Source organism: Aureobasidium subglaciale (genome assembly GCF_000721755.1).
Source record: "Aureobasidium subglaciale EXF-2481 unplaced genomic scaffold scaffold_35, whole genome shotgun sequence".
NCBI lineage: Eukaryota > Fungi > Ascomycota > Dothideomycetes > Dothideales > Saccotheciaceae > Aureobasidium > Aureobasidium subglaciale.
This window is the reverse complement of record NW_013566960.1, coordinates 13,966-38,865: the sequence shown is the minus strand read 5'-3', so window position 1 is coordinate 38,865 and position 24,900 is coordinate 13,966. Positions and strand designations below refer to the sequence as shown.

The window sequence follows — 24,900 nt, the reverse complement described above, 5'->3', positions numbered from 1 at the left end:
ACAGCGATGTCACTGATCTATCAATCCTATCAGTTCTAGCCACAGCAGAGCCCTCGCCACAGTTATGCACAGCCTTACACAAGTCAAAGATCGACCCGGCGCTAAGTCCGATCTGCACGGAGCAGTTGCAGCCGGAACGCGTCTGTAGCTGACGTGTGAGCTTCGAGGGGGATGCGATAGCCAGGGAAGACACATTTTTCGCTTTGTGTTTACACTCATCGACTCCAGATTCTTTGGGATCAACAAGTAAGAGCTAAGGGAGAATGCGGTCGTGGTCGCAATTATGCACTGCTGTGCTACTCTCGTCGCTAGCACTAGGTGTTCAAGGCAATGAAGTCAAGATTGTATGTACTGCTGCTTCGATCAAGTCGATTCTTGGTTCAAGGTGACTGACACTTTGCTCAGGACCAGCAGGAGGTAAACCGACAACAATGCTCAGGCATGTTCAGCCGCAAGGGCTGGGGTGGAGCTGTAGACCCCTTCATTCTCACCAAGTTTGTCAAGCCAGAAGACATACCCGAAGACCAGGATCCCGTCGTCTCGCTCGTTATGTTCGAGTGGTCGGACCGTGACTACGTTGGAAAGCTCATGGACGATACGACTTCAGATCGCGCCTATATCTGCGACGCTACCGCTATCGAGGCCAAGTTCTGCAACGGCACGGAGGAGGGCGAATTCATTCTTTCCCAGGACTCGGGCAAAAGCAAGAGTTTGATCATTACTCAGGCCATACATCTCAAGAACCCACCTGCCATCAACTATCCTATCAAGCGTACTGGCTATTACTGCGTTGGTACATATGGCTACACAGCAGAAAACTACAACGGTGTGGTCGAGTTCCGAAACAGCTACGGTGAGCTGCCAGCTGCTCAAATCGCAAAGCTGCCTTTCTACGGCGCTCTGACCCTTGTATACGCTCTTGCGTCTGCAGGATGGGCTTTCCTATACTTCCAGAACCGCCACGACATCCTGCCTGTCCAGAACTACATAACAGCCATTCTGGTCTTCCTGGTCGTCGAGATATTCATGACTTGGCTCTTTTACGACTTCCAGAACAGACATGGCCTCAGCACAGGAGCAAAAGCGCTGCTCATCGTGGTCTCGGTCCTCTCCGCAGGCAGAAATTCCTTCAGCTTCTTTTTGCTACTGATTGTCTGCATGGGCTACGGCGTTGTAAAGCCTAGTCTGGGCCGTACTATGATCTGGGTCCGCTGGCTGGCCATTACTCATTTCATCTTCGGTGTTGTCTATGTCATTGCTTCGCTTTCTGTGACGCCTGAGAACGCTGGTCCCCTGGTCTTACTAGTAGTCCTGCCTCTCGCAGCCACATTGACAGCCTTCTACATCTGGACGCTTAATTCGCTCAATGCCACCATGAAGGACTTGATGGAGCGTAAGCAAACAATCAAGGCAATGATGTATCGTAAGCTCTGGTGGTGCATCCTCGGCTCAATCGTTGTCATCTTCGTTTTCTTCTTTGTCAACAGCTGGACCTTTGCTGGTGTCAGCGATGAGGACTTTGTGCCTACGCATTGGTCTTCGCGCTGGTTTATCTTGGATGGTTGGCTCAATCTGGTATATCTTGCCGACGTTGCATTTATTGCCTGGCTCTGGCGCCCGACAGCAAACAACCGCAGATTCGCCATGAGTGACGAGGTACGTTTCACGCTATGTTTACACGAGTTTGCTCCTGCTAACATAACATGTAGATTGCTCAAGACGATGAAGGCTTCGAGATTGCAAGTATGCGCTCGTCTCTTGATTTCGATGACCCGGACCTTGAAGGTGCACCCCCAGCATACGACGCTCCTAGAAACAATGCGTCTAGCTCAGCAGCCAATCGTGATGCATCGCCTTTGCCGGCACCCAAGCCCACAAAGCCAGCGCCATTGCCGAGAGAATCTTTGGATGGCGAAACGATATTCGCAGTTGGCGGAGAGGATGATGATGACGAGAGGTGGAGTGAAGATGATAGCGAGAACGAGGGTAAACACCTGACAGGAAAGAAAGATTAGAATGGCTAGCGAGATCTGAGTCTGCTCTTGCAATGATGGTTTTCGAAAAACAAGTGGCGGATGTGCGATATTCAGTTTTACTCATTGGGCGGCGTTATTTTCATGTCCATCTCCCTTTCTGCGGATGAAGAGAGTTGTGTTCTGGCCTTCAAGTTTCGCTTTCTCTTGCTGTGATTCCGTAAGGTGATTGTATATTCGAACGTTCCAGGATCGTATCTCAAGGCGTACTCTCGCAATACTCTCCACACCATCAAAACATCACCATGGAAGCCAACATCTCTACGACTACTCTCTTACAAGCAAAGAACAAACCACGACGACGACTATCGCAAGGCTCGCTGCAAACAATCAGCTGATATGACGAGACAGCGTTATCACAACGACCCAAAGTACAAGGCCCGAAAACTTCAAAGCAACACGCAAGAACAACACATTCAGGTAGCAGGATCCTCTCATACGACTAAGACGCATACTACAGTACTAGCTGTATCAGGGTGGCTGACCAGCTGCCTTGGAAGACGCATAAACCTGTTGGTTATGCCAAAGGGACAGAGCATTTCTGTGGCTTGTGCGCATCGGACGAGGTCGGGTGGGGCTAAGGGTCTGGTGGCGTACTATCGACAAGGAACTGTATGGGGGATAAGATGGAGTTTCTCTGTCATTCTCACTGTCATTCTCACGTCTACTCGGAGCTGGTTCGAAGCTATACGGACGGGATATGAGGACGTCGAAGGCTATAGAGATTTGGTCAAGAGAGACAAACGAGCTCGATGCAGCGGCGGGTCCAGGATGATCAAAAGACTGAATTGATGCTATCGAGTCATAACGAGACGGCCAAGTAGACAAGTCAACGCCACTGAACCTGGTCATATGGAAGTATGATCTCCAGCACAGAACTTCGACGCTTAGAAGAGAGAGCAGGTAGTCAACGATCTTATTGTGGATGAACGAGCCTCGTTTCAGTCTGACGTTCTGCAAACAGAAGACCCATATTATGAGTAAAGAAGAACCTGATGTATACGGGAGATGCAAAAACAATCTCTCGCCGATAAAAGACAAACAACGCCGTGGTTTCTTTCGCTAAAATCGAGCATGCAATAGAATAAACAAAAAAACAGACGAAGAACACTCTTCAAATCCGCCCCATTGGCCCAGAAAGTCACCCCCTGTTTCTCCGATCCTATGCAAATATTCTGTGTGTAATTCCTCTCTCTCAAAGCCCAGCCGAAAAAGTGATTAGGAAACGCGAGAAGAAGAGAAAGGTCGATGTGATGTTCTCGTCTGTGAGACATGTGGTGTGTTTTGTTTGCGGGGTACACGGTGTTTGGATTGGTTTATGCGAATTGGTCGAGTTGATCGGAGGATCTAGCCCACGTGTTGATAGAGAAGCAGAGGCTCTCCTACATGTTCAATCTCAGGAATCGTGCAACGCAAGTCAAAGGCTTTTGATAGCACAATCTTGAAGATCTGGTGATTATTAGCGGGATGTCCAGGATATGCGATTAGTGGAAAAGCTGACCTTTTGAACGTTGATGCTGTGACTTGTGCTGCTGAAGATCAAACTTGCCTTCATTGCTTTGGCGAAGCGCTTAGCCTATCGAATGTAAGAATTGGTTTGAAATTGTATCTGTTGCCTGATTTGCGCACCTGCATGCTGATCTCTTCTTGCTCCTCGCGCGGGAAGTTGACAAAATGGTCGTATTTCGTGCCAACCAGGAACGGAATGGCAGTTTTGTTGAACCCTCTGCCTTGGCGGTACCACTCTTTGATTGAGTTGAGTGTGCTTTTGCGGGTCAAGTCGAACATGAAGAGAATCGCGACTGCGTCGTTGCAGACAAGAGGGAGCATGTTGACAAATTCGCGCTGACCACCCAAGTCCCAGATGGAAAATGTGATTTCTGTGTTGCGGATGCTAATCGTCTTTTCCATGAAATTGACACCTGGAGATGGTTAGTGAATGTGATGAAACGACGGCGTGAGGATTGGGTGCATACCTAGAGTCTGAATGTAGTCCTCGTCCCAGCTTCCCTCGACGTACTTGACCATCAAGGAAGTCTTGCCAATCTGAGCATCTCCAACCATTCCGACCTTGATGACAACGCTAGCATTCTTCTGGGCCTGTTGTCGTTGGGCATTTTGGTCGCTGTAGTCGCTGTTTTGACGGTTCAGACGAGAGCTCGGTCTGGAGGGGTATTGCGGCATCTGGTCTTCTTGCTGTTGGGCGTCGGGATTGTTGTTGTCTTGAGATTGATAGTTCGAAGCGAAACCAGTGTCGGAATAGGAAGTTTGTGGACGGCGGGCAGAGTCGGCGGAGTCGGAGATGTTGTGGTTGTGGATATGGGGGAGAGCGTTTACAGATGAGGCAGTAACGGTGTGCATGCTCGCGTCCTCCAACGAGGCATCTTGCGACGAAGACGGCTGCGGAACAGGGTCTGCGTAATCCATTGTTTAATTGCTGCGAGGTTGCTAGGCGGGCGGCCTGAGATTTGGGCGCAACTTCTGTCGAGGTCGGGTAGAGATCACAGGGATGGCTTGTGACAGCAGCGGGTTATCGAAGATTGGGCACTAGGCCTTGGAGCTGTTCGTCTACCAGTCAAAGCGCAAGGCGGTCAATCAAGTCGTCTAGCTACACGGTCCAGCGCGCGATACAAAGGACACCAGGTCGAATGTCTGTCTTTCAAAGAGTGCAGCGATGAGGCAGGAGCGGGGGAGGATGAATGCGATGAGCGCCTTTGTTTGCTTGTGAGCTGCACGTCAGCCACACACACACCTCAGCCGCTCGAACGATCGCGACTCTTGGCACGTCGATGTCATGCCGAAACAGTCTTTCCCGGCTCTTATCGATAAGCGCTTTTAATACACAGGTTGCCAAATTTGAGTGAAAAAGCCAATCCATAACACATTGTCATCGCCGCCACAAATCCACAACACATAATGAGCAAACGTACAGCAGACCAGTCTGAGGAGGACGAGATCCGCGCTCTCAAGTCGGGTCAAAGACCGCAGGACGGTCAGCCCGAGGACCTCGACTTTGAGGACGAGTTTGAAGATGAATTCGAGAGCGAGGATGAAATTCTGGAGGCCGGTGTTGACGGTAGACCCGACGAGGAGCGCGAAGCTGAGGAGCGTGAGGGTGCGTGACCCTCGATAATACTAAACAGACTGCAGTACTGATTGGAAGAAACAGCCATGGATGTAGACCAAGACACTTTTATTCCTGGACGACACAAGCTCGAAGCTGGACAGACACTGGCCCCGGATACTTCAACATACGAGATGCTGCACAACTTGGAAGCTCCATGGCCATGTCTTTCTTTCGACATCGTCAAGGACCAGTTGGGCGACAATCGCAAATCCTACCCTCAAACCGTCTACGCCGTCGCAGGTACCCAGGCCGCACGAGGAAGCGAGAAGGAGAACCGCATCATGGTCATGAAGATGAGCAGTCTGGGCCGTATGGACCGCGGTGAACAATCAGAGTCCGAGGACGAGGATGATGACGAGGAGGAACAATCGCTCGAGCCAATCCTCGAGACCAAGGACATCCCCTTGAACACATGCACAAACCGCATCCGCGTCCACCAAACCCCGCAAGCCTCATCATCCACTCCGCCCACCACCCTCAGCGCCGTCATGACAGAGTCTGGCGACGTCTTCATCCACGACGTTACTCCTCACCTCGCCTCGTTCGACAACCCTGGCATGACCATCTCCGCCCAACAAAATAAGCCTGTCAGCACCATCCGCGCACACAAGAAGACCGAAGGTTACGCTATCGATTGGTCACCACTTTTCCCCGCAGGCAAGCTCTTGACTGGTGACATTGATGGTCGCATCTTCGCCACCACTCGCACTGAGGGTGGTGGCTTCGTTACTGACACAACCCCCTTCACTGGTCACAGCAGCTCCGTTGAGGAATTGCAATGGTCTCCTTCAGAGCGCAACGTCTTTGCCTCTGGTTCTGCAGACGGTACTGTCAAGATCTGGGACGCTCGTTCCAAGTCGCGCAAGCCCGCTCTCAGCGTCCAGGTCGCAAACACCGATGTCAACGTTCTCTCCTGGTCTCGCAACACTACCCACTTGCTCGCATCAGGTCACGAAGATGGTGAGTGGGCTGTCTGGGATTTGCGCCAATGGAAGCCTTCGGTCACCACCTCGCCCAAGCCAAACTCGGTCGCCTCGTTCAAATTCCACAAGGAGCAAATCACCAGCGTCGACTGGCACCCTACCGACGACTCAATTGTCGCCGTCTGCTCTGGCGACAACACTCTTACTCTCTGGGATTTGGCTGTTGAGCTCGATGACGAAGAGTCGCGTGATACCGCCGGCGTCCAGGATGTACCGCCCCAATTGCTGTTCGTTCACTACATGGAACAGATCAAGGAGTCTCACTGGCACCCTCAAATCCCTGGTGCCCTCATGGCTACTGGTGGCAATGGATTCAATGTTTTCAAGACCATCAGTGTTTAGGTTTAGTATACCTCTTTTTCTCTGTTTATACCTCAAACACCATTCACGAAGCAAAAGAAATCTCAAAAGTTCAACCGTATCCATGTTCTGGGTGAGAAGAAGTTATCATTGACTTCTAGATCCTTCTCCGAGCTATCTTGTAGTGCCCTTTGTTATGTACATCTGAGAACTTCTCATCTCCGCAATAATAATTCGTGCTGTTGCAATGCATGGAGCAAATTCATCCATCAACCTTGAAGCCCGAGCTGCACCTTTTCAATCTCCGCTAATTTTTCTTCCACCATTCCTCTTTGGCGATCCCTGAGAATGGCTAGAAAGACGTTTCTGCTTCTGTGCACCAGGACTCCGACCATCCTTTCCCTGCTTCGGACTCTTCACCACAGTCTTCTTGTACTCAACTCTAGCCGATGCAGCGGCCGAAATACTTCTCAACGAACGTGCTGCTTGCGAAGAATGGGTTTTGGTGACAGGAGACTTTGAGGGTAGCGAATGAACTTGAGCAGAAGATCTGCTGGGAGCTTGTACACGAGGTAGGTCTGGAGACAGGGATTGTGATGTTGCAGCGCGTCTCTGGAGGAGAGGTGGGCTGGGGGAGTTTGCATTGCTGCGGAGTCTCTTTGGGACGGGCGAGATGGGCCAGAAAGGGGGAGATACGGAGGTCGGTGTCTTTGTGGGTGTGCGGGTGGGTGTCGTGGCTGTGGTTGTGGTTCTGGTTGTGTAGGTGTGGAATCCCTGCTCGCGGGAGGACTTTGCTGAAGAGACGGAGCCTTGGTCATCTTCGGTTGAGGTGCCCGGATCGCGCTGCTGCTCTTCGCGAGTGGTGCCCGGATCGTGTCTCTCGTCTCTGGATGTCTGTTTAGTCGTGCAGCTGTAAAGAGGCACGATGACTTTCGAACAATCGATCGTGTCTGTTGTAAGAGATGGGATTTGAACTTACCCGTCCTCGAAGCGAGGGAAGGTATAGTACCTCTCAGGATCTCTCGGGTCTACGTCGAGAGCAGCCTCTTGCTGTTCGGACTGGTGCCTCGTGTCATCACCACCAGCATTCTCCTTTGCCTGCTCGGGAGTACTGGCCCGGGTCTGTTGCGAACTACTGATCTTTTTGATGAGCGACAACATCCCGTGTCTCGTGCGTAGATGCTCGAAAATGATCTTGCAATGTGACAGGTATGATTTAGTTAGAGCATCAAAGCCGAAACACGACATTATTGAGGATTTCGACAAAAGAAAAGAAGCTATATAGAGCAAACGCGCCGAGACAATGACATACAAAACCGTCGAACAATTACAAGAGCTACAAGAGGCAAACCGGTCAGAAAATGCAAAGTGTCGAATGGGCAGTTGCATGCTGTGATTGATTACCTATGCAGAACATTTTGATTCTTGATTTCTTGGAGACAGGTATTGTTTTTTGGGCGTTTGTACAAATGATGTCGTGCAGATATGTCAGCCTTTGGATGCCCCTCTCCGGTACTACTTGCTTGAACCACTAAACAATCACGATCCCCTGAGTGCTGGCCTGGTTTCTACCAGGTACTGGAGCCCTGGTTTCACTGCTTCTTTGTTGCTTCTTTTCTTGTCAATTGCTTGTTTTCCTCGTGGCGAGCGATTTCTGAAATATTGCGCTGGCAAGATCATGTGCCTTTGTCTTCCATGCAGAAACCCGCCTGTTATGTCTCGGAACGTAACATGCATTTCGAAGATCATACCATAGGGCTGCATGGCACCAGCATGATTACACAGCATACGAAACTGCCGTGTAGATGTCTCCATAAGCAAGGTAACATTTTGCTGTCCACTCAAACGACTTTGACTTTCTTCAAGTCGTTTAGAACCATATATCTTGACACACTGATCCATCCCCATCTGAACCATCTCATCTGACTCTCATGCGCATCCGTCATGGCTTTCTGTGCTTTTCTGCATCCCCCCACACCACTAACAACCAACAATGGAGCAGGAAATTCACCAGCTTCCTTGTTCGAGAATGCCGTCCTCGCGATTGTCAATGGCGCATCCAGAATACTCGCATACTTTCTAGCCATATTGACAGAAGAAAGCGTGTACATTTTGATTGGATTCTCCCAGCCAGAATGCTTTTGCATAATTTGCTTCAAGAAAGCAATACCTCCATGATAGAGAGAAATGTGGTTCGGATGCGAAGAAACACCAGTGGTGTCGAATGTGATCAAGACGTCAATGTTGGCTTGTGGAGTAGATTTTGCTCCCATTTTTGCCATTTTCGGTGCAAACGTGGAAGCCAGTAGAGTTGCAATTGCCTTGCTGTCCCAAGTCTTGATCATTGAGTCGGGAAATCTTTCGTCGTCGAGAACCAACACATCATCTGCGTTCCTCAGACCAAGCAGTAACCCACTCTTCACTAATTCTTGTTTTCGAATGTGACCCAAGCCATCCGCGTCTCCGGAGCTCAAGCAGAGAATCTTGACGTGATTCCCAAGTTCGGGGCGGGTGAGAGCAAGTACTGTGGGAGCAAAAAACATTGCTTCGTCGTCTGGATGGGCGATCAAGAGACATATCCGTTTGTTCCGTAGCATGGGGAATGAAGAGGTGAGGACACTGGTGTAGAGCCAAAGTATCGAGATGATGATTGGTATGGCGGCCAAATACAGCCCGCGCATCTCCATATTCCCGGTATCGACAACGAACGTTTCCAAAATGCTCCAAGAATCCTGAGATGCTTTGGTGGATCTGTGCCTGAGGTTGTTCGTACAAAGATAAATATAGATGGAGGTCCGAGGTGGTTGAAGCACAGCGTGCCGATCGCGGGCCGGAACGACAACTCTCGAGAACGACCCTTAAATTTTATAATATTTCTCGAAATCCCACAGAACGTCGAATATCCTAGATCTCAAGAAACGAAGAAAGAAGCTGTCAGGTTTCTATCACTATGGCAGACGAGGACAAACAACCGCGCAATCGCAAGGAGCGCCGTGCCGCAGCAAAAGAATCAGGAAAACACCCATCCACATCAACCATCAACGCCGCCGGCCACATCCCATTATCCCAACCAGACAGAACTGGTCCAAAAGGCAAAACCCTCTTAGAAATTGCCGATGAACGTACTGCCGCCCTTCAAGGTATGATGGCCTCTGGCCAGCCTTTCGAAAAGTCTCTCTCCGACGGCCTGGCCCGCGATGAAAATGGACGAGTGCTTTTACCCGCCAAAGACGAGGACGAAGTCATCATCGGACCTGTCGGGGAATCCTTTTTCTTGACGACAAGTTTGGCCATGATTCATTTTACCTTGGATGTCTTGGTGTATAACCAATATGCGCAAGAAATCAACTGGCCGGCTATCTATCAACGCACTGCTGTTGCGTATCCGATTCTGTTTCTCATTGTCTACATGATGAAGACGGAGATGGCAAATCGATATCAAACAGTTAGACAGTTGCTGTGTCTGTCTATTGCTATCTCTTCGGGCTGTTATATGATCTATGCGGGCAACACGTATGACTACTTTGCGGTTATGAAGCAGGCACCTCCGCTGGGCACGCTGTGGATCTGGAGTGTCATTGAGATGAAGTTGGGATATGCTCTTGCTAGTATTGTGGTAGATGTTGGTTTCTTGTTATGGAACGGGTATACGATATTCTAGACGCATGTCGATATGCTGGGACATTAGGTTGTATACCATCTTTACCTCTTCTAAATCATCGTCGTTGATCCCTAGCAGTCGCCTGAATCATCAAAGTGGGTTTGAGTGAGATCAAGACACAACGCGCAGTAGCAGAAACACAAGGTGGCGGATCTTTGAGGCGCAAGCCTCAAAGACATTCTCCGGACCACATATCAGGCCAGACGGCTGACAAGAAAGCATCCATCGACATCTTCGCGCCAGAAGATGTCAAGACTTCTCAGGGTGATTGGAAGGGTTATATACGACTTTGATTGGCAGCCTATCATAAGGAAAAAATGGTTGTTTAGCGCAAGCGGCAAGCCACCATTATGTTACACGCTTTCAGTTGCCAAGGACCCGATCAGGACGACTGGTTCCATTGCCTGTAGTAGGAAGAGGAATAGAAGCCTTCTGGTTGCCAGTGCCCCGGTCAGGACGACTGGCGCCTTCGAGCCTTCGAAGCCTCTTTTTGCCAATCGACACAGAAGGGTTTTCCTGGTAGCCGGCGTTGTGTCTTTTTGTCGTATAAGACACAGTTCACTAGTTCGATTCCCGCCTGACTTTGACGCAATAAGCACTACTGCTTTTTTGCCCTCTAGTCTTGGCTGGTGAGAGCATCTCTGTTTTGCTCGTCCGTGGAAGCTCTGCTTTCTTTTTCTGCGGAGATCAGAGTGGAGCGAGAGATATATTGATCGGTGGTCACGTCTTCAAGTGTGCTTCGTGGTGAGAGCTTTCATTTCAGCTATATTCTAGATTGCCTTCTTTCGCATCCACGACCTCTCGGCTCTAAGACAAAGTTAGCAGGAGCCATTACACTTTGTATCCTTGCTCTCTGTCTGCTCACTCATTCCCCTGCAGTAGCAGGATGAAGTCACAGGTATGTCCGCCATCTGGATCGCCAGTTGGTATGGTTGCTCAAGCTGATTGTATTCGGCCTCGCGTCCCAACAGCTTCAAGCACTCTCTGTATCCGACCAATGCCCAAACGTTGTTGGGATGTTGATGACCGCGAGGAATGTCAGCAACAAAGCCAAGATCTTCTGCGTATGCTTGTGCTGCCTGCTCAACACGGCCTTGCTCAAGTGATAGAGCGGCATATGCATGGCGTGTGGGTTGCATCCATCCCCAAGGTTCGCTGTAAACGAGATTGTCGTCACGCTTGATCGACTCTCGTAAGTGCTCAAAAGCAAGATCGATGTTGCCCTTGCGGTATTCGATTTCGCCAGCCAACATGGCCTCGCCCACTCTGAGAATATCAGTGCACTTGTTGGGGAAGTCGAACCTACTCTCAGGCACGAGTTTCTGAGCAGCTAGGAAGAGCTCCTGCTCCTTCTCAGCTTCAGCAATGTTTCCGAGTGCAGAGTGAGCCACTCCCTTGGCATAATGGAGGGTGGCGGTGGTCACACAGTACAGCTTCTTGTTCTTGGGCATCTCCAACGAGATGATCTCCTCCCAGCGGCCGAACCTGACGAGCAAGTGTGCACGAACGCCCAAGAAAGATTCCAGCCAATCCGCCATATTGGGAGATTCGATTGCGAGAAGCTCTTCGGGTAGGTAGTTTTCCATCAACGTACAGTTTTGGAAGGCAACCTCTGATTTACCGGAAAGCAAGGCGGCATAGATCAGAGAGTGAGAGTTGTGAGCGCGATAGAAGGTGTACATCTCGTTGCCTTGCATTTTGGCCACATACGCGTCGTCAGCACGAACTGCAGACGCGTTGGCTGCAATACCAGCCCTGTAGTCTCCGATAAGGACGTAAAGGTGAGATGGCATGTGTTCGAGGTGACCACTGTCAGGTACAAGGCCACGCAGACTATCTGCTGCTTGCACAGCAACCTCTGGTGTCTTGGACATCTCCATCAGATGAATGTAGAAGTGTAGCAGAGCCGGATGCTCCCAGGCTCCAGGAAGAGTGAAAGCGTGGTCCAAAGCCTCTTTTGCTTCGTAAGGTCGAGCGCCGTGACCGGGTTCTCCTGTATGGATGTTCCACAAAGCCCAAGGCGTCAAAACCATGAGTGCTTCGGCATACAGGCAGGCCACGTCGAGATCATCTTTATAGATCTCATAGACTTCCTTCATGGCATCGACATACGCCACGTTCCATGGCTGATAGTCGTCGGTCTTCGTCTTTTGGGGATAGCGAGCGACGATAGCCTTGATGAGAGCTTTTTCGACAGGTGTCGCGTTGTCTGACAGCTCAAGTGCTTTACGTGAAGTCTCGTAGGTAATCACAAGTGCCTCTTGGAGTTCTTTCGGATCGAAGAGTCGCCACGCTTTGTTATAATACGGGCCTTTCGTGTAGGCAATGCCCCAATACCCCATAGCGCAACCAGGATCCAGCTTTGTGACCTTCTCGAAGCAGATCGATGCTTCCTTGATATTAAATCCATACGCCCATATCAAGCCACGGTCGAACCAGAGCTGAGCCTCCGGGCTCTTGGTGCTGATCTTGCGGCTATAGGTTCCAAGGTTGAAGTAACCATCTTGTGGTTTGGCATGTTCCGGTGCGTTTATAGATACAGCTGGCATGGCGCGAGATTATCTATCGGGTTTCTGAGTAAATTTTGTCGCCGTTGTAAGTTGGAAGCTAATTACTTGTTCTGATATCTTAGCTGAAGCCAGTCAACTTTGCCGAGGCTTCGGGGACTTTGGCGGGGTGTTGATCTGGACAACGATCATGACATCCACGAGATGGTTGAGCTGATTGACACTCTTGCAATGGCGACATGTGGAGTGGACATGCGCATAACACATGCGCCTGTACTCTCCGGAAACCGAGATGAGGCAGTGATTGTCTGATAGGGCAAATTCACAGCATCTTCGTTGTTGGCAACGAGATGAGTAACGTCTTTGCAACGCTGTCGGGCTGATTATCTTCTGGACATTGTTACTGCTCAGTTAGTGCTGAGTTTTGACATGCTAGGGCGTCAATGAGGGCAGCACAGTCGAAGACCGATTCAATTCATGAGTGTAAGCATCAGCTGTCCAAGCATATGGGTTACGGCGAGATAGTAGCATGCAGCCAACTTGTGTTGCAATCGATTGAGACAGGCTTTCGGAAGAGGTACGGACCCGAAACACAATCTTGCTCGCAACTTGAATCTCAAACCTTGATAACTGACCACGATATAACCCCCAGGATAATCAGCTGAACCTATGGAGTTGACGTCGTTCTGTCTACTTCACCTCGGCGGAGGTAAGAGTCTCGCTATGACGAGCCCGCGTGAAGCACATAGGGCTTTCTCAATGTTCATTCTTTCACGACTCGTGGAAGTGCATGATTGGTCCTGGAGAGTGGTTAATTGTCATTGCCGACCGACCAACAATAGGTCAACCATGAAATTCGCAACTCCGTCAGAGTCATTGTTGGACAGTCCGTGGAAAGCCCGGCTAACAGGCACAACACTCAGGGCATCGAGCACGGAGCCACGAAAGCACACAAACTCCGCAGACTTTGATTTGCGTGTTGCGGTCGAAGTTGGAGCGAATTGCATCTCAATGACACAAGCGAGGTTGAAGGGAGCTCGTTCAGTCTTTCGTCTCAGCGCTGGTAGGCGCTCGACGTGGAATCGGCAGCAACTCAATATTATCTCAACGGGTAAAGGACTTCCGCTGAACATTTGGATGTGCCGGGGTCAGGGACGGCAGAGGTTCGGATCACGGTAAGCACGGCCAACGTTCTTTCCTCGGTCGTTTCGTGACGATGAGCCTGCCTTGTTCAGGCAGGTACTATCTTGAACGTCGTGGTGTACTCGTGCTTCACTATTGCCAATTTCTGCGTAAGCCTGAAAGTCGCATCTCAGCTCGAAACATGGCTGTGCCACTTCGAGGGCATATTGGTCGTTCTATCGCAGACTCGCAATATGGATGCGCGTTCTACTTACTATCCACGTGGATCGCTTGCGCCTCCCTTTCTGGCAAAGACCCATCTATTAGAGCTTCACCATGGGCACGCTCGGTCCATGCAAAAGCAATTTAGCTACCTTCTCCAGCAAGCAAAGAAGCCTTCTTGACCATAACTCAACCACGCCACTGATCCTGATGACTACATCGACCTGGACCACCAAGGACCAAAGAAGGTCTTGTATACCATGACTCGCGGATGAAACGTGAAGGATTTTCTCCACAGCACCATCGATGTTGATGATAGTGGTTCGCGGATAGGTATCCTCGCTTGCGGGTATTGCGAAACTAGTGATCTTCCGGAACCATCGCTGTCGAGGGCATTCTCATATTAATTTAACCCTCGGAGTAACATAGCCGCCCCTGCTGGGCAGGCAGTCTAAGCATTCGGTAGATCCAGACTACAACTCACCTTTTTGCCTTGGCGATTGGAGAAGGCTCCATACTGTTAGACTACAAAAGACGTTTTCTCCCATCGCGTCGGCCAATTGCTTTTTCTCTATATCACATCGCTATATACCGAAGCACGCGACTTTCTAATAGAGACCACACATAACCTCAGAATTCTTGTTTGATCATCACACATCACCAATTTCCAAGATGGCCATCATCAAGTCGTTCCTGACTTTCACCCTACTCTTGGGCTCGTCTCTTGGTGCTCTTGCTGCTGGCAACAAAACTGCCACTAACGGCATCGGAAGCCTTCCCGCACAGGTAATCACTGCTGCCTCATTATCCTGCGGAATTTGCATTGACAACATTAATCAGAGACACGTTGTGTCAGTCGACCAAGCTGAGAGCATCATCGCCGCTGCTGTCAGAGAGGCCAGCACTGTAATCCCTGAGAATATTGCCATCGTCGACCCTAGTGGCTTGTTGGTTGCTTTCCACCGCATGGACAACGCCTATCCCGGCAGCATCGATATTAGCATTAAGAAGGCTCGTACCAGTGTTCTATTCAACGGCATGGCTACCGCCGATTTGAACGCTGCTGCTCAGGGTGCTCTTTACGGTTTGTGCTCTCAAAACAGATATAAAGTGTTTCACGAGCTGATCAATTCCTAGGTGTCGAGGAGACTAACGGTGGTCTCGTCGTCTTCGGTGGCGGTCTTCCTCTCTACAAAGACGACTACCTTATCGGCGGTATTGGTGTCAGTGGTGGCTCCGTCGACCAAGACGTGCAAGTCGTCAAGGCTGCTGTTTCCTGGTTCAGCAACTCGACCCTGTCCACTTACTAAGCTAGTTTTGCAAAACTAAAAGTTCTCCTTTCTTACATTTTCGAAGTAGGGTTTTGTAATGTCCCTCAATACCCTCGGCGTATTTCTGTTTGCTTTGCGACATATACCTCACGAATGTACCAACAGATTCTTGCAAACACTCAATCTCTTATGACTTTACTTGGAGCAGACAACTAGCAGCGTCATAGGAATATTACTACCAAATATCATATCTCTTCTAAGCGCTAAGCTCTTACAGCCAGCACACCAACGAAAGGAAGGCTTCCCTGGAAGAGAAATCATGACACCCCGGTCTCAAGGAGACGAGAGAAACAAAGCCCCTTCCATCGAAGCGGTAGAGACGAACCCGCTGCGATCTGTGACTGCCATTATGGACGTCTTCTCAGATTCATGGTCAACTCAGTCAGCCCAAGTTACAGCCAGATCCTTCACTGCAGCACTGGAAGCCTTGACAGGCTGACCTACGATATCCCATCTATCAACTCTCCGTATACAGGCATACCAGCCATTTCGTCTATCCATAACTTGCCTCATGATATCTTCGCGCATCCAGAAGCGACCAGTCCTAGTCTCAGTCTCGAATCGCCAGGTAGTGACTATGTGCAGACCCTTCTCTCGTACGTCGCGTGGTCGCTGCAGTGCGTCTTTGAGTTGCTCTTCGGTTTTGAGCAGAAGTAGACGGAGTCGAATGATCGGGCGAGGTCCTGATGGTGTGGCGATGTCCATGTTGATGAAGACTAGGATAAATGAGGATTCGAAGCCCATGTCCCAGTTGATGTGGCCAAGGTTACAGATTACTCGCGTATCGAAGTGTGGTCCGAGAGTACGTCGTTACCTCTGAGAAGATTGACGCCGAGAGCAGGAAGCCATATGGAAGTCAGCGTGGTCAGCTCGGCTCTGAACGACTTGAGCGAGAACTTCCTCAGCGGACGAGATTTGTCGAGTAGCTGCTTCGAATCACGGGTCGTGAAAGGGACGGACTTTTGAGAAACGCTCTGGTCTCAATCCTTTGTAGTTGCTCCAGACAGGTGTTTTCTCGATTGAGTGCCGAAGAACTTGATATCGTAGCTTTTTGATTGCAAGTGCGAGAACGTTCACCTCTGAATTCGACTCGTATCGATTGGTTATCTCCAGAACCTCCGGAAGTCTATCCAACATGGCAAGTGCTTTTACCTTCCTGACATCGAGTTTGGTGGTAAAGACGGCATCTACCTGGCCCTTTTCGCTAGCGAGCCGACTAGCATTGTCTGTCTCAAGCACACATTGGGCATACTGTCCTGTCTCGAAAAGTGCTGCAGCAAGATTCGACAGAGGAGCAGGATCGGATACATCTGCCTTTGCTGCATCTCGGTAGCATTCGATGGCTGGCGAGTGTTAGCTTGATCTCGCGGTCTCTGCCACATCCAATTTCGCCTAATCGTCACCTTCATGTAATTTCCCTTGTTTGTAGAGGATATTACCGAGTTGGCGTAATTCTTCCGAGTCGGATTGACATCATGTCTGTTCAAGCTCCTTGCTTCTTCATGACTTTACAAAAGAATCTTACACTTGTGTCGCGACAGAAATCAACTCATTCACGGACAATTACCTCAGGCAGACGTGAAGCCCGAGGAGACGCGATTCACGCGTAGGCCAGGGTCACGCCAGGCATATTGCGGCGACGATACTTTCGCGGCTCTTAACGCTATCACATCCCCACCGTGTGTTAGGTTCATCTACTCTCAGTGAGCAGAGCAGGACGATAACGAGCTGTAGTAACGCAAGATACATTTCTTATCGACACACCTGACGTAGGGAGTCGTTGGAACGATATATCCCAGTGCTAACGCTCCAGATCTAGGTAATTTCGTGCCTTGAGACAGCTACAATGCTTTTGCACACGGGGAGCATCCATCTCAGATCCATGTTCATGGCTCAGTGAAAGATCAGTGAATGTTCAGAAGAATCGATACCCTCCCGCATCTCTCTGAACGAGTCTAGATGATTGTCAGCACCCCGCACACGCATGACAGCTGTGACGTGATGATATCGACATCGGATATTATTCTAGAGTGAAGTAGTAGCCATCTCCTGCCGCGTATCCCACTTCCATAGATTCATCTACGTTCATGTCTTTCGATATCAATACTCAATTCTCATCACAAACCAACAGTTCAATCAAAGTAACCTCAAAAATGACGAAGAATCTGGTCCTTGACCCTTCTCACGCAGAGGCTCCTACTCGTGACCATCAACATTATCCTAGCAGCCTGCCAGAGGCAAAGGAGACCAAACTTCATCCTACTAATGCTGGAGGAGAGAATGCAAGTCTGTACTTTGTCGGCACTGCGACGACGATCTTGTGAGTTCAGGACGGTATGCATCGACTGCTTGAGCTTGAACACTGACTATAACAGGGAGTGGGAAGGTGTTCGCATCATGACAGATCCCAACTTCTTGCATGCTGGAGATCACGTCCATCTCGGACCTGGTGTGACTGGCACAAGACAGACGAACCCAGCATTAGGTCTACACGAACTGCCTCGCATTGATGCAGTTCTGCTGTCCCATTACCATGCGGACCACTTTGATGAAAAGGTCGAAGCCTCGCTTCGTCGTTCTTTGCCCATCATCACTACTCCTCACGCCAAAGATCATCTGACCTCGAAAGGTGAAGATGAGTCTTTCAGTCAGGTTTACGATCTGGATTTCTTCCAGAGCATGTATGTCGATATTCGCAAATCTGGAACTACTCATGAGGCAAGCAGTAAGAGGGTACCAGCCGTCAAGGTGACCGGTATGCCTGGTAAACACGTACCTCAAGGAATGTTGAGCAAGGCCAACGATCTGCTCGGTGCTGTTCCTCCGACTAATGGCTGGATGCTAGAGTTGGGTTACAAGGAAGGCGATGGCAGCTCCACTGACAGCTTCAAGAACGGATATCGGTTAGTATTGGATCTGTTACCATGACGTTCGCGAGACAGCTAACAGAATCTGCCAGTATCTACATCTCGGGTGACACACTCTTGGTTGACGAGCTTAAGGAAATCCCAGAGCGCTACAAGGGTCAGAATATCGACTTGATGTTGATTCACCTTGGTGGCACCACGATCCCATCGCCCAAGCTGCCGCTACTGATGGTCACCATGGATGCAAAGCAAGGCATTGAGCTTGTCAGACTCATCAACCCTGATCTGACTATCCCGATACATTACGAGTGAGTTCCTGTGGTTCCTTGACGCTGAAGAAACGAATGGCTGATCGATATCGTACGACAGTGACTATGATGTCTTCCTGAGTCCTTTGGATGACTTCAAAAAGGAGATGGAGCGGGCAGGATTGAGTCAAAAGGTTGTATATCTGGATCGCAAGGACCAGTACAAGTTTGCTGTACAGCAGGGACGATAGAGGGAAGAGTGCAAAGAGGAGATTGAGGAAGCAACGAAAAGCGCATACTTATTCAATATTACTCGAGGTAATAATGACAGGTCGGGATGACGAAACATGGAGAGTACACAGCTATACACAAGCACGGTTTGTTGCGATCGGATCTTTCATGTTCCTTGACATGCACATTTCTTGCAGCATTGCTTTCTCATCTCTTTCACTCCATGCTTGGTGAACGCCGTTTTCAATATGCTCTTGCAACTCCCAGTCTTTCTTATGGCCCGGCCATAGCTTCCTTGCTTTTGCTCATGTTCACATCGTGTCGCGCTGAAGTCTTTGTCGCATGGTCGGTCAATTGGAGGTTTGATGATGACTTGGATCAGATGAATTCGTGGAAGTTTTATTCGTTTTGTTCGGCGCTCATAGCTTTGGCGAATTGGAAGTGGACATTGTTTATTGACACATTTGTTTTCCGCTGTTTACTTGGCGACGCGCTTGCCCTTCTGGTTCTTCTTGGGAACGTCAGAGATGGTAAGGCCTGTGGAAATTGTTGTTAGTAAGTTTGTAGCTTCTCCTCCAATTGGCTTTTTTTTTCTCTCTTCTGAGCGGCAATTCGAGATTTGATGGGGGATTGGCGCGTACTTGGGGGAAGGGACTGCTTCAGCTTCTCGGCCTTGTCCTGGTCCTTGAGGACGAGGGTGTAAAGGTAACGGTTGCAGCGGACCTTGAACTTGATCTGCTGGGGAGAGGTCTTCTTGACGTGAGCAGCTAAAACAGTCGAAAATCAGTTATTCTGGTCTCCATCAAAAGCAGGCGATCTTTTGGGCGTAGGGAAAAACGCACAGGAAGCGTCCTTGCGGCGGCAGATCTCGATGAACTCCTTGATGTCGGTAACTTGGGAAGGCATGATGACGGTGTTTTGTGTGGTTATGCGTGAACTGGAGATCTTGCTGTCGATGGGCGAGCTGTCTGTGGGCTGTAAGCGAACGCCAAGATTTGGAGGACCTCTACTGAAGCGGCGGAGGCAACGCTTTGACCCCTCCCTCCCTATTGACCAACTCTGGAGAGGACAACATCTAGATAGTGAAGTTCAGGCAGACAGAACAATAATCTTCACTTAAGTGCTTTACTTGAGCTTCCATAACCCTCTCTGACTACCATAACAACCTCTCGCAAACTTCACAACCATGCCTACTCAACTTGACAGAGCACTGAACTCCAAGGCAAGAATCATGCGACTCACATCTAGAGAGCAGTCATGCTGATATGTGAGTTCTCATAGAACCTGTTTTTCGGCTTTGCAGGCTTGGTCGCCGCATCAGCAGCATGGTCCATCTTTGGCAGTGACATCTTCCCTCAGCAGCCTGATCCCACTGGTGGTAAGTCTAGAGACATGGAATGTTTATCGGCAGACATGTTAAAGCATCCAACAGAACCCGAGAACTGGACTGAAGAGGAAATGAGAAGATGGTTGAACCGCAGAAATCTCATGGCCAGCAGCTCATCATCCAAGGAGGATCTATTGGCTAGAGTCAAGGCCAACATGCGTACACCTCAGTAGGCTGTGTACGAGCATAAAAGGCTCACGGGGACGAAGGCTGGGATGGAACGGTTGTCATGACTCTACGAACTATGGTACAATTATTTTACAGACCGCTTGCGATCGAATATGCTCTGACCCCCCACTATGAGTCGCTCATCAGCGGCGCAAAGAGGACGCCTGCTTGGCCTTTGCCCTGCGGCACTTTGGATGCGCCATAGTCCTTATCGGCACCCAGTTGAGCATCAGCAAAGCCCCTCTTGTCTTCTGCTACACCAAGCATATCGAGCAGTTGCTTGGCCTTCGAAGGCATGACTGGCTGAAGCATGATGCCAGCAAGACGCAATGTCTCAGTGCACAAATAGATGATGTAGTCCATCTGACGTTCAGCATCTTCATTGGACTGGGTGTTGCGCACTACCTCTCCTTTCTTGAGTCGGGCAGCAATATCCCACGGAGTTTGAGCTTGGAGGAAAGCATTCGCTGCGTAGATGTTCTTCATCAACTTCTTGAGGGCAAGATTTGGACGAAGACTTTCCATGCGACTGTCTACGTCTTTAGGGAAGTCCAGGACCAATTTTTCAAACTCTGTAATTTCCACTTTGCGGGCATGCGCCTGGACAAACGGTGAATTCGACCTTGGATCGCCAGAGAATCTCTTAACAGCACGTCTGACTTCCCATCCCTTCCCGCGCGTGATTCTGGAAGCCAGGTTTCCGAGACCTCCTTGAAGACCTTTCTTGTAGCGTTCGATGATATACAAATTATCGTAATCGGTATCATCGTCAATGCCACCGTCGTGGATCATGTAGTATCGCATGGTATCAGTGCCGAAGCGATCGAGGGCGAAGAAAGGATTCACAACATTGCCTGTACTCTTTGCCATCTTTTGCTTACCGAGGGTCCAATGAGCGTGCGTGAGAAAACGCTTAGGCAAAGGAAGATCCAGTGCCATGAGGAAGGCGGGCCAGTAGATACAATGGAAGCGGAGAATGTCTTTACCAATGATCTGTACATCCGCAGGCCAGCCGCCGGTATGCTCGGAGCCAGGAGCCCATGGGTAACCAGCAGCCGTGGCATAGTTGATCAAAGCATCTAGCCAGACATAGATTGTTTGCTCGGGATCAGTTGGAACACGGATGCCCCATGTGAGTCTCGAGGAGGGACGCGAGATGGACAGGTCCTCGAGACCGGCAGTAACAGCAGACACGACATCCTTCATCTTCGCCTTAGGAGTGACCCAATCAGGATTCTCGGCATAGTATGCTAGAAGCTTATCACGGAAAGCAGAAAGTCGGAAGTGGTAGTTGACCTCAGAAGTCCATTCGACTTCCTTTCCACTCTCGATCGAGGCCATGATCTTACGGCCAGTAGGAGGATCCAAGACCAGATGTACTTGAGATTCTGGATAGAAGGTTTCATCGCTCACAGAATACCAGCCTTGGTGCTTGGACTGATAAATGTAGCCTCTCTCGTTCAATAGATGCCAGGCGTACTCTACGGCTTCCTTGTGAGAAGCATCAGTAGTCCGGATGAAGTGATCATTGCTCAGCTCGGCTCTCGCAGCCAGGTTCTTGAAGATATCGGCACCCTTGTCGCAGAAGGGCTTTGGGTCGCTTCCGGCTTTCGCAGAGGCCTGTTGAATCTTCATGCCATGCTCATCGGTACCGGTCAAGAGGATTGCCTTCCTTCCCTTGAGCAGCTGCCATCTCTTCAGAACGTCTGCGAGGACCATGGTGTATAGATGGCCGGCATGAGGAGCGGCATTGACGTAGAAAATGGGCGTTGTGACATAGTAGGGTTTGGTATCATCTGTCGTCGAAGCCGTCGCTATGAAGCGTGTGCGTGTCGGGCGAAGTGCGCATAGTGAGCTCAAGGATTGCGGTCGCCATGGCCTCGAGCCGACGGAGCGTGTGAGAGTCGTCATTGAGAGTCTGCGTCGCTCGATAAAAGCAGTCGCCAACATTCGTCGAGAGCCGGCCCAAGCTTCGGCCCTTGCATGTGACAGTAACAATAATTTGATCCATCCACAGTCTGCGCATACAACCACAACACACACACACGATGGCTGCAGCACTCGGGGAGGACGCTCTCACGCGCGTCTCGGCCAACGGTATGCAGGCTCTACATCCATGCGGCAACGCGCACTGATTCTGACACCTTCGCAGCTGCCGAAACCTTCACCGACGCATATTATGTCGCCCTGACCAGCGCTCGCGGCTCCCTGGCTTCCTACTATGTACCCAAGACGGTCCTCCCATCTGGAAAACTGCTTCCACAAATCTCCTACAACGGCACAGTCCTGTCGGACCCCGACGACTTCGCATCCTCCTACACCACACAAATGCCCTTCACCTTCTTCGAGGTCCAGTCCATCAACGCACACGTCCTGAACCCAGCCCTCGCTCCTCTGGATCAGACCGCAAAGCCGAAAGAGCAAGAAGCAAACATGAGTGTCCTTGTCCAGGTCAGCGGTTACGTGCGCTTGATCGAGCGCAAGGATGGTCCAATGCGCGCCTTCTCAGACACCTTGGTCCTGGTCCCTAACAAGGAAGAAGCTGGTGCAAAGGGCAAGGACAAGACTGGTGAAGGAAAGAGTTGGCTCATCCAGAACCAGAACTTCAGATTCGTTGTTTGATCTACTCTGTCGCTGCTCCTCACACCCTGTCTCACTCCTTCCTCCTTCGACCCTACCATCTTGCCACTGCCATCGATCGCAAGACCCCGGAATAGCCCTAGAGGTACGCTTTGGACGATGCTTCGAAACATTTGAGTTGTTTCCAATACTCGCATCTGCCCAGGGAAAGCATATCGAGGTAGATGAATCGTTGTGGCTATCGTGATCGCAAGCCACTTCCATCACCAAGCAAACGTTACATAGCACTTCTCCGCACCATTTCTATTGGAGATACGAGGCGTGCGGCTCGTTACAAAACCTTCCTCCTATACACGGGTGATTGGATGGGAGGTAAAGCTTGCTATACACAGCATGCGATGGCTACATGCGCCTCCAGAGCGTTCAGCTAGTCGTTGTCCATCAAATTCAAAGCCATCAGCCACCTCCACTCGCCACATCAATACAACGTCTAGTGCAGCATTCAATGTGAACAATACGAACTACTGGTCGTGATGAGACGAGAGTGTTCACCAAGAAACTCCAACAACAAGAGAGCATGGAGATACTATTGTTAGCATGCGGCGTGATGACATTGAAATAGTCGACTACCACTCAGAGTTGATCAGCTTGCCTGTATTCACAGCATATCGATGTACAATTGCTTGCATAGCATCTGTGCAATGGAGAGACCCCAATCGACTGTTAACTTTGCTCGCGAGTGTGAGGCGAACATATTCAACTACAACAACACCTAATTAGTCTACCAACGCATTTCTCACTCTCTAGACAGTCCAGGCTCGTGCCCAATGTGGCAATCCGCAAATATGTCTTAATATGGAACCACATGGCAAAAGCCGCAAAACAGTCGTGAACATGGCCGTTTAGCTCATACTGAGCCGTACTGATCCGTAGCGACAGAAGCTGTCCGGCAGTCATATTCCATCACGAGTTCGAACTGCCATTATTGCTCTATCACGATGCGAAACATTCGGCGTCATGGGTGGTTGGTTAACCCGCTAGCTGTGCCTTGTTATCTGACAATCGCGACTCGCAGATGGTCCTATTCAAGCGGGTACCGAGGTTGCCTCAGGCACGCGGACGCCGTTGGCTCGTCAAGGAGTAGAATGCTCGCTTGGCTTCGCTCTCGCATCGACCAGGGTTCGCAAGAGTGGTGATCAAGACCTCCTGCGCCTCCTGAGCGCGAATCGATCATAGATGTTTCGGGGTCATGTTTAGCGACCTTCTTGAGCTGAACCTGCACAAACTAGTCGCCGGCGGCCGCTCCGTTACACGCGGGACGTTCTGTGAGGCTCAAAATCAAGGTTGTTGAACTGCTTGCGTAGCAGACTGGAGATAACATGATGTTGAACAGTTGAAGGGGTTCTAGTATTGTGGAGTCTGTGGGGTCTTCGTGCCTACTTTTCCACATGATCAACCAGGCGTCCAGCACAAGAGACTTGTCATCTTGTAGTCACGCTTAGTGGTCAGGCTACGAATGTCTCATTATAGGCCAGCTGCTTCAAATCACCAATCAATCGCGTGCTGATAGCACTTGCATAGTCCTATAGCCGCTTAGAAGGTTCTGGTGTCAAGTGCTGACAGGGCTAGGGATCAGTCAGGGACCAAGATCAAGGCACTGCCATAGTTGAACGGTGAGGCGCCACAAGTCATCATTGTGACGCATTCCGGGTAGAACATGGCTGTGATACAGCATGTAGCAGCCGAAAAGAAGGACAAGTGTGGCACCCGTAGGCGCATGCGAGAAGCTTTGTTTGCTGCAACACGAGCATCGCTCGGTTGGAAGCACTTGCTTGCGTTTCGTGCAAGGGAATCGTAGGCTGCGGCGTCGATGATCTCTTCAAGAAGATCCGCAGTGATGGCGGCGATGTAGATGAGAAAGAAGGCGCAGACGCGAACCCCTCGATTGAGAGGTTGGGATTTGGTAAGAAACGACGATTTCATCTATTCAGGCCGGCCACACATGTCGGCGAGGGGTTCAACCACATATCATCACATTAGTCAGTTGTCGGGAGAACAGACTGCGCATCTTGTCGCTGATCGTGCAAACGTATCAGAATCTCATCAAGACAGACCTACTGACAAGCACCCAAG

General features: G+C 50.1%; 15 protein-coding genes across 15 annotated transcripts; 8 read left to right on the top strand and 7 right to left on the bottom strand.

Moving 5' to 3' along the window:
- Positions 1-181: 181 nt before the first annotated feature.
- Positions 182-2,445, top strand: AUEXF2481DRAFT_44617 (uncharacterized protein). The gene is made up of 3 exons (XM_013483927.1): positions 182-344; positions 406-1,656; positions 1,710-2,445. Exons 1-3 carry the CDS (start codon positions 264-266, stop codon positions 2,013-2,015), a joined length of 1,638 nt encoding a protein of 545 aa, XP_013339381.1. The 5' UTR covers positions 182-263; the 3' UTR covers positions 2,016-2,445.
- Positions 2,195-3,086, top strand: AUEXF2481DRAFT_523964 (uncharacterized protein). Its single transcript, XM_013483966.1, has 2 exons — positions 2,195-2,936; positions 2,998-3,086. Exon 1 carries the CDS (start codon positions 2,373-2,375, stop codon positions 2,823-2,825), a length of 453 nt encoding a protein of 150 aa, XP_013339420.1. The 5' UTR covers positions 2,195-2,372; the 3' UTR covers positions 2,826-2,936; positions 2,998-3,086.
- Positions 3,087-3,102: 16 nt separating this feature from the next.
- AUEXF2481DRAFT_523790 (uncharacterized protein) lies at positions 3,103-4,576 on the bottom strand. Its single transcript, XM_013483965.1, has 4 exons — positions 4,010-4,576; positions 3,663-3,955; positions 3,535-3,609; positions 3,103-3,482 (listed from the first exon to the last, which is right to left on the bottom strand). Exons 1-4 carry the CDS (start codon positions 4,458-4,460, stop codon positions 3,381-3,383), a joined length of 921 nt encoding a protein of 306 aa, XP_013339419.1. The 5' UTR covers positions 4,461-4,576; the 3' UTR covers positions 3,103-3,380.
- A 373-nt stretch (positions 4,577-4,949) lies between these two features.
- AUEXF2481DRAFT_9005 (uncharacterized protein) lies at positions 4,950-6,485 on the top strand (the record flags this gene model as incomplete). The annotated part of the gene is made up of 2 exons (XM_013483900.1): positions 4,950-5,148; positions 5,203-6,485. 2 exons carry the CDS (start codon positions 4,950-4,952, stop codon positions 6,483-6,485), a joined length of 1,482 nt encoding a protein of 493 aa, XP_013339354.1.
- Positions 6,486-6,740: 255 nt separating this feature from the next.
- On the bottom strand, positions 6,741-7,691 carry AUEXF2481DRAFT_33525 (uncharacterized protein; the record flags this gene model as incomplete). Its single annotated transcript, XM_013483915.1, has 2 exons — positions 6,741-7,329; positions 7,423-7,691. The coding sequence occupies 2 exons, from the start codon at positions 7,689-7,691 to the stop codon at positions 6,741-6,743; spliced, it is 858 nt and encodes a 285-aa protein (XP_013339369.1).
- Positions 7,692-7,793: 102 nt separating this feature from the next.
- On the bottom strand, positions 7,794-9,220 carry AUEXF2481DRAFT_44613 (uncharacterized protein). Its single transcript, XM_013483926.1, has one exon. The coding sequence runs from the start codon at positions 9,128-9,130 to the stop codon at positions 8,285-8,287; it is 846 nt and encodes a 281-aa protein (XP_013339380.1). The 5' UTR covers positions 9,131-9,220; the 3' UTR covers positions 7,794-8,284.
- A 173-nt stretch (positions 9,221-9,393) lies between these two features.
- AUEXF2481DRAFT_9002 (uncharacterized protein) lies at positions 9,394-10,104 on the top strand (the record flags this gene model as incomplete). The annotated part of the gene is made up of 1 exon (XM_013483899.1): positions 9,394-10,104. One exon carries the CDS (start codon positions 9,394-9,396, stop codon positions 10,102-10,104), a length of 711 nt encoding a protein of 236 aa, XP_013339353.1.
- A 698-nt stretch (positions 10,105-10,802) lies between these two features.
- AUEXF2481DRAFT_523783 (uncharacterized protein) lies at positions 10,803-12,993 on the bottom strand. The gene is made up of 3 exons (XM_013483964.1): positions 12,720-12,993; positions 10,970-12,666; positions 10,803-10,911 (listed from the first exon to the last, which is right to left on the bottom strand). The coding sequence occupies exons 2-3, from the start codon at positions 12,651-12,653 to the stop codon at positions 10,868-10,870; spliced, it is 1,728 nt and encodes a 575-aa protein (XP_013339418.1). The 5' UTR covers positions 12,654-12,666; positions 12,720-12,993; the 3' UTR covers positions 10,803-10,867.
- A 1,216-nt stretch (positions 12,994-14,209) lies between these two features.
- Positions 14,210-15,465, top strand: AUEXF2481DRAFT_522580 (uncharacterized protein). Its single transcript, XM_013483963.1, has 2 exons — positions 14,210-15,039; positions 15,093-15,465. The coding sequence occupies exons 1-2, from the start codon at positions 14,628-14,630 to the stop codon at positions 15,263-15,265; spliced, it is 585 nt and encodes a 194-aa protein (XP_013339417.1). The 5' UTR covers positions 14,210-14,627; the 3' UTR covers positions 15,266-15,465.
- A 199-nt stretch (positions 15,466-15,664) lies between these two features.
- On the bottom strand, positions 15,665-15,991 carry AUEXF2481DRAFT_8999 (uncharacterized protein; the record flags this gene model as incomplete). The annotated part of the gene is made up of 1 exon (XM_013483898.1): positions 15,665-15,991. One exon carries the CDS (start codon positions 15,989-15,991, stop codon positions 15,665-15,667), a length of 327 nt encoding a protein of 108 aa, XP_013339352.1.
- A 1,448-nt stretch (positions 15,992-17,439) lies between these two features.
- On the top strand, positions 17,440-18,652 carry AUEXF2481DRAFT_70646 (uncharacterized protein; the record flags this gene model as incomplete). Its single annotated transcript, XM_013483948.1, has 4 exons — positions 17,440-17,606; positions 17,662-18,189; positions 18,246-18,461; positions 18,523-18,652. The coding sequence occupies 4 exons, from the start codon at positions 17,440-17,442 to the stop codon at positions 18,650-18,652; spliced, it is 1,041 nt and encodes a 346-aa protein (XP_013339402.1).
- Positions 18,653-19,110: 458 nt separating this feature from the next.
- On the bottom strand, positions 19,111-19,538 carry AUEXF2481DRAFT_8997 (uncharacterized protein; the record flags this gene model as incomplete). The annotated part of the gene is made up of 3 exons (XM_013483897.1): positions 19,111-19,169; positions 19,274-19,399; positions 19,475-19,538. 3 exons carry the CDS (start codon positions 19,536-19,538, stop codon positions 19,111-19,113), a joined length of 249 nt encoding a protein of 82 aa, XP_013339351.1.
- Positions 19,539-19,560: 22 nt separating this feature from the next.
- Positions 19,561-20,192, top strand: AUEXF2481DRAFT_8996 (uncharacterized protein; the record flags this gene model as incomplete). Its single annotated transcript, XM_013483896.1, has 3 exons — positions 19,561-19,602; positions 19,914-20,010; positions 20,065-20,192. The coding sequence occupies 3 exons, from the start codon at positions 19,561-19,563 to the stop codon at positions 20,190-20,192; spliced, it is 267 nt and encodes an 88-aa protein (XP_013339350.1).
- Positions 20,193-20,316: 124 nt separating this feature from the next.
- AUEXF2481DRAFT_8995 (uncharacterized protein) lies at positions 20,317-22,098 on the bottom strand (the record flags this gene model as incomplete). The annotated part of the gene is made up of 1 exon (XM_013483895.1): positions 20,317-22,098. One exon carries the CDS (start codon positions 22,096-22,098, stop codon positions 20,317-20,319), a length of 1,782 nt encoding a protein of 593 aa, XP_013339349.1.
- A 137-nt stretch (positions 22,099-22,235) lies between these two features.
- AUEXF2481DRAFT_8994 (uncharacterized protein) lies at positions 22,236-22,809 on the top strand (the record flags this gene model as incomplete). Its single annotated transcript, XM_013483894.1, has 2 exons — positions 22,236-22,284; positions 22,340-22,809. 2 exons carry the CDS (start codon positions 22,236-22,238, stop codon positions 22,807-22,809), a joined length of 519 nt encoding a protein of 172 aa, XP_013339348.1.
- Positions 22,810-24,900: the final 2,091 nt, after the last annotated feature.